At 39.1% G+C, this 13,316-nt stretch overlaps 1 protein-coding gene across 6 annotated transcripts in view; it reads left to right on the top strand.

The window, feature by feature from the left end:
- AFF3 (ALF transcription elongation factor 3) overlaps positions 1 to 13,316 on the top strand; it is a 565,487-nt gene that overhangs the window by 402,627 nt on the left and 149,544 nt on the right. For 3 of the 6 annotated variants that reach the window (XM_028103927.2, XM_028103923.2, XM_028103921.2), the window contains one exon: positions 8,671 to 8,724. The exons of the other annotated variants lie outside the window; for them this stretch is intronic. In XM_028103927.2, coding sequence (XP_027959728.1) covers positions 8,671 to 8,724 — 54 coding nt within the window. The remainder of the gene's footprint in view (positions 1 to 8,670; positions 8,725 to 13,316) is intronic. 6 annotated transcript variants of the gene reach the window in all.

The raw sequence follows: 13,316 nt of genomic DNA, 5'->3' as shown, positions 1-13,316 counted from the left end.
TAGGAATCTCACACTACATACAATTGAGATGAATCATAGACCTCAATATAAAGGCTAAAACTATAAAGTTTCTAGAGAAAAACATAGGAGAATATCTTCACAACCTGAGATAGGCAAAGATGTCTTACAGAGGTTCCAAAAACATACAATATAAAAGAAAATCCTGTTGAACTAGACTTCCTCAAAATTAAAAATACCTTCTCAACAAAATGACAAGGCAAGACACAGACTGGGAGGTTATATTTGTAATACATATATCTGACAAATAATTTGTAATCCAGAATACATAAGGAACTCTGACAATTCAATAACAAAATGATAAAGAAATGAATGTTTCAAATGGGCAACCTCCTCAAACAGACAAAAGAATATACACAAATGGCTAACAAGCAGCTTAAGAGATGCATTTCACTTTAATGACTTGAAAAATGCCATTTCAGTAACATTCATCTTCAGGGAAATAAAAATTAAAACCACAATGAGATGCCATTACACCCACCCGCTAAAATTGAAAGGACTGACAATACCAAATAGTGGCAAGGATCTGGAGCAGTTGGAAATCTCATGCATTGCTGGTAGAAAAGTAAAATGGCATAACCATTTTTGAAAACCATTTGACTGGTTTTAGTCAAGTTAAACACATTTGACCAGCAATTAAACACATACTTATTGCATGACTCAGCAATTCCCTTTGTAGCATTCACGCAGGAAAAATGGAAAATGTGTCCTTTAAAAGATTTGTACAAGGATATTTGTAGTGGCTTTATTCATAATAGTCAAAAACTGGAAGCAACCCCAATATCCATCAACTGGTGAATGGACAAATACGTATGGTTTATTCACAGAATGGAATACTTCTAATCAAAAGTCATACTTCCCAACTTGATCTGTAGATTCAATGCAATCACAATCAAACTTCCAGCAAGTTGTTTTGTGGATATAACAAGTTGATCCTAAAGTTTATATGGAGAGGCAAAATACCCAGAAGAACCAACACAATATTGAAGGAAAAGAGCAAAATTGGAGGACTAAAGGACTATCCAAGACTTACTGTAAAGCAACAGTAATCAAGACAGTGTGGTATTGGCAAAAGAATACAGAAATAGATCAGTGGAACAGAATAAATACATAAATACAGTCAACTGATCTTTGACAAAGGAGCAAAGACTACAGTGGACCAAAACCTTTTAAACAAATGGTGCTGGAACAGCTGGATATCCACATAGGAAAAAAAGAATCTAGACAGACCTTATGCCCCTCACAAAAGTTAACTCAAAATGGGTTACAGACCTATATATAAAACACAAAACTATAAAACTCCTAGAAGATAATATAGGAGAAAATCTAGACGACCTTGGGTGTGGTGATGACTTTTTAGATACACCACCAAAGGAATAATTCATGAAAGTAATAATTGCTAAACTGGATTTCATTGAAATTAAAAACATCTGCTCCATGGAAAACAATGTGAAAAGAATGAGAAGATGAGAATATGAAGACGAGTTAATGTCAAGGGAATAAGACTGGGAGAAAATACTTGTGAAAAACATATCTGATAAAGGACTGGTATCCAAAATACACAAAGAATTCTTAAAACTCAACAATAAGAAAACAACCCAATTTAAAAATGGGCCAAAGACCTTAACATGAATAGATGCTCTTACTCCATATATCATCAGGGAAATGCAAATGAAAACAATGAGATACCACTAGTAGAATGGCCATTAGAATGGCCCAAACCCAGAACACTGACAACACCAAATGCTGGTGAGGATATGGAGCAACAAGAACTCTCATTCATTGCTGGTGGTTGCTATGAAGAGCTGGGGATTGACTGGAAGGGGTCATGATGAAATTTCTAAAGTGATGGAAGGGTTCTATATTTTAATTTGTGCTGTGTGAGAAGGATATACATTTATCAAAACCCCACTGAATTTTACACTTAAGTTCTGTGCACTTCACTATCTATAAATTTTGCCTCAATTAAACAAATAACAAAATTAATTTACAGAAAAGATAAATTTATGTAGCAGCTTTTCTATCTGGTGATAATAATAATTGACCTGTTTTGAGCTTTTACCTTGACCAAGTACTAGTCTTAACAGTTTACATGTTTTATCACCTCTAATTTTTAGCAAAAATCCAATAACACCCTATTTTACAGGCAAAAAGAGGAGAATTAAGGTTTCTGCTCTATATAGCTTGAAGTGGCAAAGCCAGGATTTAAACCCAAGATTTGGAACCTTCAAGCCAAGCTTTTAACCTCTCTGTCCCACTCTACTGCTGTCTTTGAGCTCTTCTGAAGTTTCTTTGGAGACAATAATCAGGCCAGGAGGAGCAAGCAATTAAGGTGGTGCCTGCAGAGGACGAGTAGATTGAGATCCTGTCAGATTGTCATCTGTACTAGAAAAGTTCTAGGAATAATGAGCAAGTGGAGATTCCCAAAATACTATGGAGGCCGCAGTTCGATAGGGTCACTGTGCTTGCTTAATTCAGACTTGCCAACCACTAACAAATCCACTCTCAAATGAGAGGTCAATAGCATACCCTTGTAGAAGAATCCCGAGGCAGGACCCTCCTGTATCTGTAGATGGCCCTTCGTTGAAAAAAGCACCTATAATGTTAAAAACTTCATGAAGATTTGAAATCACCTTCATAAATGAAAGAAGTGGGATCAAACACAAAGTATTCAACTCCTAGGAGAAAAAAATAAATAAAAGAGACAGAAAAAGAAGGGTCCATCAGGTGTGCATATGGTACAGTAAAAGACTTGGAAATTATTATAAGCTCAAACTGAATTAGAATGACTCACAGAATGTTCTTTCTCCAAAGTTTATACAGTAGTTGAAATTCATGTATAGAAAGTGCCAGTTACCTGGTAGGCAACCAATAAACAGTTATTACTGTAATCCTAACAGGATTCATGACTTATAAAAGATAGAAAACAACCCTGTCTTAGCAGTTGGTATCAGAGCTCAGTTAGAATTTTAATCTTTCCTTTAAAAAAAAAAGTAAACTGAGAAGGGGTGAAGGGTGATAAAAACGAAAGTTTCAAAAGGTCTTCTAGTGGAGCTGAGGCAGTGAAGAAGAAAGGCTAGTGGTCAGTCTAGTCCAGCGATGTTAACTGGAATGAGCTCTCCTCCAAGCCTTCAGACAATAGGAGCATAGGCAAGGAGTGCGTGGGTTTACACTTCTCCTGTAAAGAAAGCATGACCTGGAGGAGGCTAAAGAATTTACCACTGACTTCTGTTTTTAAATGTCTTAGAAGATGTCACTATCATTGATTGGTAGAACAGAGTGGGTCTAGATGATGCCCAAAGATCCTTTCCAGGTATATAATGTCCAACTCTGTGAGTCATTTATAAAGATGAAAGTCCACATCAATGAAAAATATTTATCTTTGTCAGTTCAGGTTGTTAAAACAAACTACCATAGACTGGGTGGCTTGTAAACAATAGAAATTTACTTCTTGCAGTTTCAGAGGCTGGGAAGTCTAAGATCAAGGTGCTGGCAAATCCAGCATCTGGTGAGGGCCCACTTCCTGGTTTGCAGATGGCCATCTTCTTGCTGAGAAGAGAGAGGAAGCAAGCTTTATTATATTCCTTCATATAAGGACACTGATTCTAATTACCTCCCCAACGCCCTCCTAATACCATCACTTGGGAGTTAGAATTTCAGCATACGAATTTTGGAGGGACATAAACAGTTCATGACCATATTCATTAAAAATTTCTTATGCCCCTTGTAGAGCTGTCTTAGAAAATGTTAAATACAAAGGAAAAAATAGAGAAAAAATTGTATGCCAAACACAGAGAAATCTGTCATTTATACATGTGCATTTAATAATAAGGTTATACAAACTGATCATATAATAGGTTCTGGAAGTTGAGAGATCAAAGTTGATTTGAGAACTGTTACCAAAAGATGGTTTTATAGTTTGTACATGCGTGTGTGTGTGTGTGTGTGTGTTTTCAGAGAACTTTGAAACCTTCCTGATATTTATTTTGGCCACAGCATCCGTATCTAAATAATGGCTGTTCTTTTAGTCTATGAGGGTCTGTCCCCAGAGACTTCCTTTCCGTATCTGTTTAAACAATTTGCCAGGATTCTGTCTGCTAAGAAAATGAGAAACCTGGTGTACAACTTTTGCCTAGAAAAAATTGGCCAGATTCTGTTTCTTCAACTCTCAGACACCAAGAATAAAAAATATAATAGGAAGGGCCTTTAGGGCTCCTTGGACCCCCTCATTATGTAATTGAACAAATTTAGGTTGAAGGCCTTTGAGAAGTATGGTTTATGCAATAAGGAAGGAAGACCTTGACCCAACACTCAGATACGAATGAGTCCAAGACTGGACAGCCTTGTTGAAAGAGAAGAGATGAGTATATCAGTTTTACCTGAGGGGGAAGCTAGACCTTGCTATCGTATTGGTTGTACTCTCAAATTAAAATACAATATGAACCCTAGAATGTAGGTTGGAAATTATGCTCTCACAGAAGCAAACCTTCTGTTTTGTGTTCTTATGCCAGACTGGAAGGCCCATGGTCCCAGAGGTCACAAAAGAGAATTCTTCAAAAAACTAGAGAGTATATTCCCTGACCCATTTGGTTCCCCAGAGACCCACGCTTTCTCTTTCCTTTATGTCCAGGCTCCATCCAAACACACTTCTCAGAGTGTTATCTAGGTCAGGGTTTCTCAATATTTTTTTTTTGTAATTTACTGTCTTTTTAAAATTTTAATTGTGATAAAATACATGTAACATAAAATCTACCATCTTAACCATTTTTAAGTGTACAGGTTAGTAGCATTAGGCACAGTCACAAAGTTGTACAATCATCACTCCCATCCATCCACAGAACTCCTTTGATCTCCCCAAATGGAAACTCTGCTAATATGCTGAATTAATGAATTGTCATAGCCAGTAACTCCCATCTCCCCCTGGCAACCACCAGTCTACTTTCTGTCTCTATGAATTTGACTGGACCTCGTATTGGTGGAATCATATAGTATTTATCCTTTTGTATCTGGTTTATTTCACTTAGCATGATGTCTTCAAAGGTTCATCCACGTTGTAGCGTGTGTCAGAAATTCTTTTCTTTTTAAAAAGGAATTTCCTTCCTTTTTATGATTGAATATTATTCCATGGTGTATACACACACACACACACACACACACACACACACATAATGAAATAATATTCCATGGTGTGTGATTCCATTCATCCATCAGTGGATACCTGGGTTGCTTCTACTTTTTAGCTGTTGCAAATAACGCTACTTATGAAGATGAGTATACAACTACCTCTTTGAATTCCTGCCTTTAGTTATTTTGGGTGTATACTCATTTCATCCTTTTTGAACATAACCTACACAGTCAGAAGTACATTTTGTATCATGTCCGATGAAAGTGTATGTACTGAAAGAATGGTATCACAAAACATTACCTACAATTACTCTGACATCTTCTATTCTTATTTAATATTTTAAAATACAGATCAAACCACACCAATCCACCTTTTGCCAGCCAATGTTCATAACACACTATCGTTTACTGACCAACTAATGATACATAATCTGTGCCAAAGGAGTGAGGAAGGAGAAGGAAATGACGTGCCCCTCTTCAGACCTCCCCATAGCCTCCAAGGGAGTTCTTTCTTCATCTCTTACAGATGAGGAAACTGAGACTGAAAGGGTATAAGAAGCTTGTCCAAAAAAAAAAAAAGAAGAAGAAGCTTGTCCAGAGGTTTGTATCCAGTGAGTCTCTTCCCACTCGGCTCTGCCATTCCCCACACTACCAGAATATGACTAGTTTATACCCTGCAGTACTCCCCTCAGAGAAGCCATAAGTATTCTCACAGGGCCAAGGAAAGCTTGAGCTCAAAGGAGGCCTGACAACTCAGAAAATTTTAGGACCCATTCACAGGCTCAAGAAGGTAGATAGTTGGAGTGTACGTTACGCAACAAGGAAAAGTTTTGCGGCGACCCCTAATTAGATCGCATAAGTAACTGCTTCCTTCACTTAATGATTAAGGTGGACAGTTTCTGGACATGAGTTTGACACTTCTGCAATGAGCAATTCCAGTCCCCACAGACATTAATTAATAAACTTTAGCTACTCTGTATTCACTGTGGCTTTAGCATATAGCAACATTTTTCTGAGGAGTCACTTAGGCCATGGGAGAGTGTGGTAAATCAATAAATATGACCATATTTATTGATCGCAGTGTGTAATCAATAAATATTGCCTGTCATTAACAGACTAATTATGCTTCCTCCAAATATTTTCTTTTATAAAGCTTCTTCATGCTCTTGTGCTGAAGCTTTGCCCAGCTATTTAGACATAATACCTACACAATAAGAAATCGTTGGTATGAATCAATGAATGAATGTGGAATAACACAAGGGATGGTTGGAATACATTTGCTGTGCATTTTCTGTATCTTCGTTCAGAAATACCACTAGCGATTTGTTCTTTCTCTTCTACAGATTTTAATTAAGATGTAAATCTCCAAAATGCAGAGTTTATATATTTGCAAACTGAATTCTCCCCCTCTTCCCACCCCCCGATCACACAGATTCTCTTTGCCTCTAATGCTGATCTCTCCCCAGGCAGCCTGGTACCATTATGATACTTTCCAGGCATTAAATGCCTATTTTGTGCCAGAGGCTGTACTGGACATGTTGTCTTATTTAATTCTTACAATAATCCAATGAGGTGCATTATTGTATTATTACATCCCATGTTATAGAACAGAGAATCAAAGTCTCAGAGTTGCAAGTTGGCTCGAGGAGATTTTGCAGTGGGCCATGGCCTAGATTTCAGCTAGGTCAGCCAGCTCCAGAACCACTTGCAGGAACCACTTTCAGTCTGTGGCCTGGTACAGAGGGCACATGAAGCAGAGGCGATTTTAAGGGAGAAATCCTGTTTCTGCATGAAGGGCTGGTATTTCCCTGAAAGCCTATACAAGGGAAAGTCTTCCCTCCCTCCAGATCATCAAAAGGACTGTGTCCCAGAGAGCTGGGGAAGAAGTAGGAGGAAGCCTGGTTATAGACAATGAGGAAGGGCGCTGTTACTGCACAGTGATGGAGATCTTGGAAAGAGCCGAGGCTGCAGTCTGGGATTCATCTGACAGTCCAAGTAGCTGGCAGAAGGAAAAGGACAGCTTCCCAGCCCTGGCCCCCCTGCTCACCTCAGAGGGCCTTCTGCGCTGTTGGCAGAGTATATTTTGCTAAAGCAGTACTCACACGATCCCACCAAAGCATGTAAAATATTTAAGCCTCTGCCCTCAAGGTTCTACCGCAGAGAACTCCACCCCCACTTTGAGCTTCTTATAGCTGAAATAGACAAAGGGACAGGGAAGGTAGGGATAGTGGGCAGGTGACCAAACTTTGACACACATGCACGCACTCATCTTTCTATGTTAAAAGGGCCATCCCTGCTTTTAAAAATGAGGGCTTGGTGGGACTTAAAGCATTTCTTTAGAATAGTATAAAGGTGTTGGTATATCATGATTAAGAGGTAAAAAATCCTGGGTGCCTGGGTAGCTCAGTCTTTAAGCGTCTGCCTTTGGCTAAGGTCACGGTCCCAGGGTCCTGGGATCGAGCCCTGCATCGGGCTCCCTGCTCCGCGGGAAGCTTGCTTCTCCCTCTCCCACTCCCGCTGCTTGTGTTCCCTCTCTTGCTGTCTCTCTCTCTGTCAAATAAATAAAAATCTTTAAAAAATAAAAAAAAGAGGTAACAAATCCTGAATAGTAACCAGCCAGTCTGTATGTTAAATGCCTAATAAAAATTGGATAACTATATAATTTAACAGTGATGCAGGGACGACAGGTGTAAACCAAAACATAGGATCACCCTGTAGAAGAGTCAACTCTTTGAATCTTCATAGCAACCCCAAAAAAGTAGACAGTATTAGAATCTCTCTTTTTATAGATAAAGAAAGCGAGTCTCGGGGAGCTCACACAGGTAGTGTGGCCCAGCCAGGATATTACCCTAGAGGTATCTGACTTGAAAGCACTCTTTCTTTACCACCACCTCTGACTGCAGACACCTGAGCTGTGTTGTAGAGTAGACCCAGCACTGTTGGACTCCGTTCCTGGTTCAAAACACAAACAAATGAAATTCGAAGTGACCAGATGGCAGGAAACCCAGTGACTGGGGACTATTTCATTCAAAAATCTGTTTAACGCTAATGCTAGAGGGTTGAGTTAGATTAATTGGCTTGTAGGAATGGGGGAAAGAGTGTTGTTCATTTGCTTTTGGAGTTGGGGAGAGTAAAGAGAATATAAGCAAGGTGAAAAAGAAAAACAACCAATAGTTGGATAGGACTGTTAACCAAATAACTTCACTTCTTGAAATAATCTGATGCTAATTTCACACAACCCAAGAAGTTATATACTCTGAAAACAAAGAGAAGATTTTTTTAATGGATAAATACGTAAAATACTGGTATTTATCATTCTGAAAATTTTAATATATCATCCATTTGGCCACAGGAAAAAAAAATCATTTTTCTCCTGGGCCAATTGTAAAAATGGAGCCAGTCTCTGATTTTGTGAGTTTTGTTTTCCTATTGACAGTTTAGGCTATGACCCTCACCCCCAAAATTTACTGAGCACTTTACTGTGTGGTAGGCACTGTTCTAAGCATTTTACTCGTATCATTCTCACAGCTCTCTGGAATGGTTGTCCCCATTTACAGATAAGGGAAATGATGCACAGAGAGGGTAAGTAACTTGCCCAGCGTCACACAGCTAGTGTGTGACAAAGCTGGGATTTGAACTCAGTTTGATTCCCGAACCCATGCTTTTAACCCCACTTTTATACATTCTCCATTCTGGCAATCAGACTTCAACATATTTTCAGAATACTGAATATTAATACATCTTTGAATAAGAGAACATCATTTCTGAATTACATGCCCCCCTTGGGTGTACTTAGATGTTGGAAAATACACTTGAATTAATAATTAATGTAATTAAGATCGTCATCTTATCTTAAATGTCTGGAGCATATCAATATTTTCATCTTCCCTTTCAAAATGTCCAAGAGGTGATCATTTTATTACATTTTGAAGTACAATTGAATTCTGTTGTTTTTCCTAATAATGACTGTACTAATCATGCTAAATTGCCTCAGAGTGGGAACGATAGAGAGAAAACTCTTTCAGTGCCTTTGAAAATATTAAATTTGATGCACAAATTTCAAAGGAGAATGATCGATTAAAACTTGAGTGTTTCTTTGGTTTTGTGGCGGGACTACAACCCCGTGCTGTCTGCGTGCGGGACCCATTTTGCGAGTTCTGGGCTCTGGTGATTCAGAGCTGAAACCCTGTGGACTTCTTCAGACAGTGTCAGGATGTGGTATGCTTTGTGAGACTGTTAGTAAAACTGGATGGGTCAAAAAAAAACCAATGCCATTGAGTGTTATACCGAGACAAAAAGCATTCAGAAGGATAGGAATGGAAATTTCTCTTCTTCCAGTTGTAAATAGATGTCTTTGTTGTTTTTTAAGCCCTTCTGTTTAACATCCAAACTAGTATTGCCAGATAAAATACAAGGCACACAGTTAAATTTGAATTTCAGAGCAAAAAGGAATAGTTCTTTGGTATTAGTATATCCGGTGCAATATTTGGGAATAATTTTTTTAGTACAAGTATATCCCATGCAATATTTGGGATATATTTATATTAAAAATTATTCATTTTTTTACCTGAATTTCAGATTTAACTGGGCATCCTGTACTTTTATTTGCTAATTCTAGCAACCCTACCAAACACCATGTTTAAGTGTAGGTCCAGCTGGATTAATTTAAATCCATACTTTATCAAAGAATAGAAGATAAGCAAGGTGAGGAAGGGAGAGAAGGGAAGGGAGAAGAGAGGGAAGGGAAGAAGGGGTTCTGGCAATCTGCCAAGCAAAATAACTAACATTTTGCAAGAAAGAAATCCTAAAACTAAGGTCATAGGATGGAAAAAGTCTGTTTCACAGACTCTTTAGCCTGAACACTGGCCAAAAAAAAAAAAAAACAAACAGGCATCCTATTAACATCTGACTACCAAAGCTCATCCAGGAATGGAAAGATTTGGAATTTGAAGATCCTTAGCTTCCAGCTTTGTTAGAATACCACAAGTTTTTATTAATTGCAAAGAGGATTTTGTTTTTTCAGTGAGATGCATAGGTAATTCGATATCAAAGAAAGGTAACTTCACTTTATGTTACTAACATGCATTTGAAACTTTGTGGATAACCTTTTGTTTGCTTGCCTTGCACTAAAATGCAATATATATATATATATATATATATATATATATATATATATATATATATCTCAATAAGATACCTGATATGGAGGAGAATTTACCTCTGTTTAAAAATCACACAGTTCTGCTGTGAAGCGTGAAGATGGCTTTTTTTAAAGTTAAAAAATATTAACTGACAGCTTCGAGACAGATTTTTTTTTCTTTAATCTCAAACCAGACAAATTACTAGAAGCAAGAAACCTCTTGCCTTAATCTGGACACGTCACAGATGTGACACTGTTCTGTAGGAGATGGCTTTTTAACTGTGGATGGGGGAAAATAACCTTTGGAATTTTTAGGATGTTATTACAAGCAAGTTTACTAGTTTTTGACTTTCTAAGCCACAGCTGGAGCCAGCCTTCATCGGGGTAAGAATATTTTCATGCTACTATTTTATCTTCTGTATTTCAAGAGTAGGATTATTGCATTTGGGGGAGTATGGCCTTTGAGGCTTGTACTGTCTGTTGAGTATGCAAATGTGAGTGTCCTATAAAAGGGGAGAGGAGCTGACAGTTTCCTTCTGTGCCGTAAACTTAAATACTCCAACAGATGATACGTCCGGGCTGCTGGAGCAGGAATTGGATCACACCATCATGTGGGATAAAAGAAAATTTTGTATTTCTTTGAGAGCTTTTAAAAGGGCTGGGCTTATGGCCTCCCTCAGAGCCAAGCAACTGTGCCAGGCTCTCATTTCTGTAACTGTTGTATTGTTACTGTTGCTTTAAAAAAAAAAAATCGACCAAACAGTGCAAGGAATTTTCTGGCCAAATTATGAATCTGCCTGACAATATTTTCTTTTAGGTTAGTGAAATAGGAACCATCATTGCTTTTTCTATCCTCTTTCCTCCATTCTGCATCTTTGTTTCTTTTATGAGATACACTGTGTCATTAGTTCAGAGACTGAACAATGTTATTCCGTATATTTTCCCTTAAAGAGAATTCAAAAAATTTCAAAGCCAGGCTCTCTCCACAGAGCCACAGATGGCATCCCTGCAGGCCTGGCCGCCTGTGTAAATGCACTGAGAAGCCACAGAGAAACACATCAGTCCACCTGTGACAGCCAGGTTAGGAGCAGATGCCGTTTCGATAGGAGAAATGTCCAAAGGAAATTGTCAGGTGACATAAGTAACAGAGAACTAATCGGTTTGGTGAATTTCAGTATTCTATGCAACTAGTTACTGGGTTTTTTGTTTTTGTTTTTTCCCAATCCAATCTCTCTACTGTGGTTCTTATCCAGGGTGCACATCGGATCATCTGGAGAGCTTTTTGAAATATGAATAAGCTGTGCTCTGCAGAGTCAGTTAATTCGTGCCTGCCCCTGTGATCCTGATACATGTCCTTGGTTGGAAAACCATACTCAGGAGGTCCCAAACCCAGCTAACCTTCAGAATCCCTGAAAGGGCTTTAAAATGCAGATTCCTGGGAAATTCTGATTTGGTGTGGCTGGGTTTGGGCCTAGAAATATGTATTTTGGGAAAGTTTCACAGTTAATTTTGATGATTAGTCAGACTTGGGAAACCACCTTTGCCCTAACTGGGTCATATTAATTTCAGCAAAAAAAAAAAGGGGGGTTTTGATTGAAAAGAAAAATAATCTGGTCGTGAGTACATTACGTTTGGAGCAACACCCTATGTTTCCATTGTTTTCACCTTAAACCTTTTCCTAGCTTTATCCCAGCCTGCCTCTCTCCCATCTCAGTAGAAGAAATGTCTGATCCTTTTCTCTTCTGGTGCCCCTCACCTCATGTCCTTCCTCCTATCTTGTTCTTTTCTTAGGTGCTCTTCCTACCTGGGCCTGTAACTGGTTCATATTTTCCCAAAGGAAACAACAGGCACATCCATCAACCATCATAACCACTCGCTCCCAAGGGTTCTCTTCCTGACCACCTGTCCACTACAGCCCACCACTGTGTGCTACTTGTGGACCCACCACTGGGCCAAACCAGTGGCCCTTTCTGAGTCTTTAACTCCCTTGATGTCTTTGCAGCCTATGGCCCCGTTCATTGATCAAGCCCTCTTTGAACCATCTGTTCCTTGTCTGCCACCCTATGAGGGAAGGTTCAGTCTTTGGTCTGTTTCTTTTTCTCTACATCCTTCTCATGATGATCTTATCCATTCCCATAGCTTTAACTCTCATCTCTGTCCAGATGCCTCTCAAGTTGAGATCCCTAACTGTGGTATCTTCCTTGAGCTTCTAACCAGTCTTTCCTGCCATCTACTGAGACCCCAAATCCTACATATTCAAAATCTAATACTCCTCTCCATTCTTGCCCCCAGCTCTTACTTTTATATTGCCTACTTTTGCTAACAGTGACCTCCAGACTCAGAACCATGGTTTCTCTCCCCTTCCTTGGCCCCAACACTTGGTAACTTGCTATAGCCTATCAAGTTCTATGCCCATAGCTTCTCCTACATAATTCTTTTTCTGTAAGTCTTTATGGCCACCTGAGTTTGGGCCTTCCCTTTCTCCCTTCCCTGTCCTCTGTAGAAACCTGATCTCCCTGCCCCCAATTGCTTCATACCATCTCTACGAAGCTGCCAGATTAATTAACCTAAAGTACAGTTCTGGGGGTGCCTGGGTGGTGCAGTCAGTTAAGCGTCCAACTCTGTTTCAGCTCAGGTCATGATCTAAGGGTCATGGGATCTAGCCCTGTGTTGGGCTCTGAGCTCAGCGGGGAGTCTGCTTGAGACCCTCTCTCCCTCTCCCTATGCCCCTCCCCCCAGATAAATAAATTTTAAAAAACACAGTTCTGATCATGCCACTTCTCTGCTCTAAAGTGTTTGATAACTATGTACTACCAAAAATTAAGTTCAAATTCCAAACCTGGATTTTAGAATCTTTTGTGATCTTCCCCTATTTCTTTCTCTAGCTTCATCTTCCACTGTCTACCCTCAGTCCCCACATACCCAAAGCATGATCCAAACTAATACTTGCTATTCCTCTGTCATGCTCTGGGATCTTTCTTCTACCTAGCTCTGTTCATGCCATTCTCTCTGCTGAGAGTACATTCTTCTAATT

The sequence above is a fragment of the Eumetopias jubatus genome, unplaced genomic scaffold (assembly GCF_037043125.1).
Source record: "Eumetopias jubatus isolate StellerSeaLion01/CBP00866 unplaced genomic scaffold, mEumJub1_p1.0 scaffold_9, whole genome shotgun sequence".
Taxonomy (NCBI): Eukaryota; Metazoa; Chordata; class Mammalia; order Carnivora; family Otariidae; genus Eumetopias; species Eumetopias jubatus.
The sequence above is the reverse complement of the archived record's forward strand: the minus strand, read 5'-3'. Positions and strand labels throughout refer to the sequence as shown.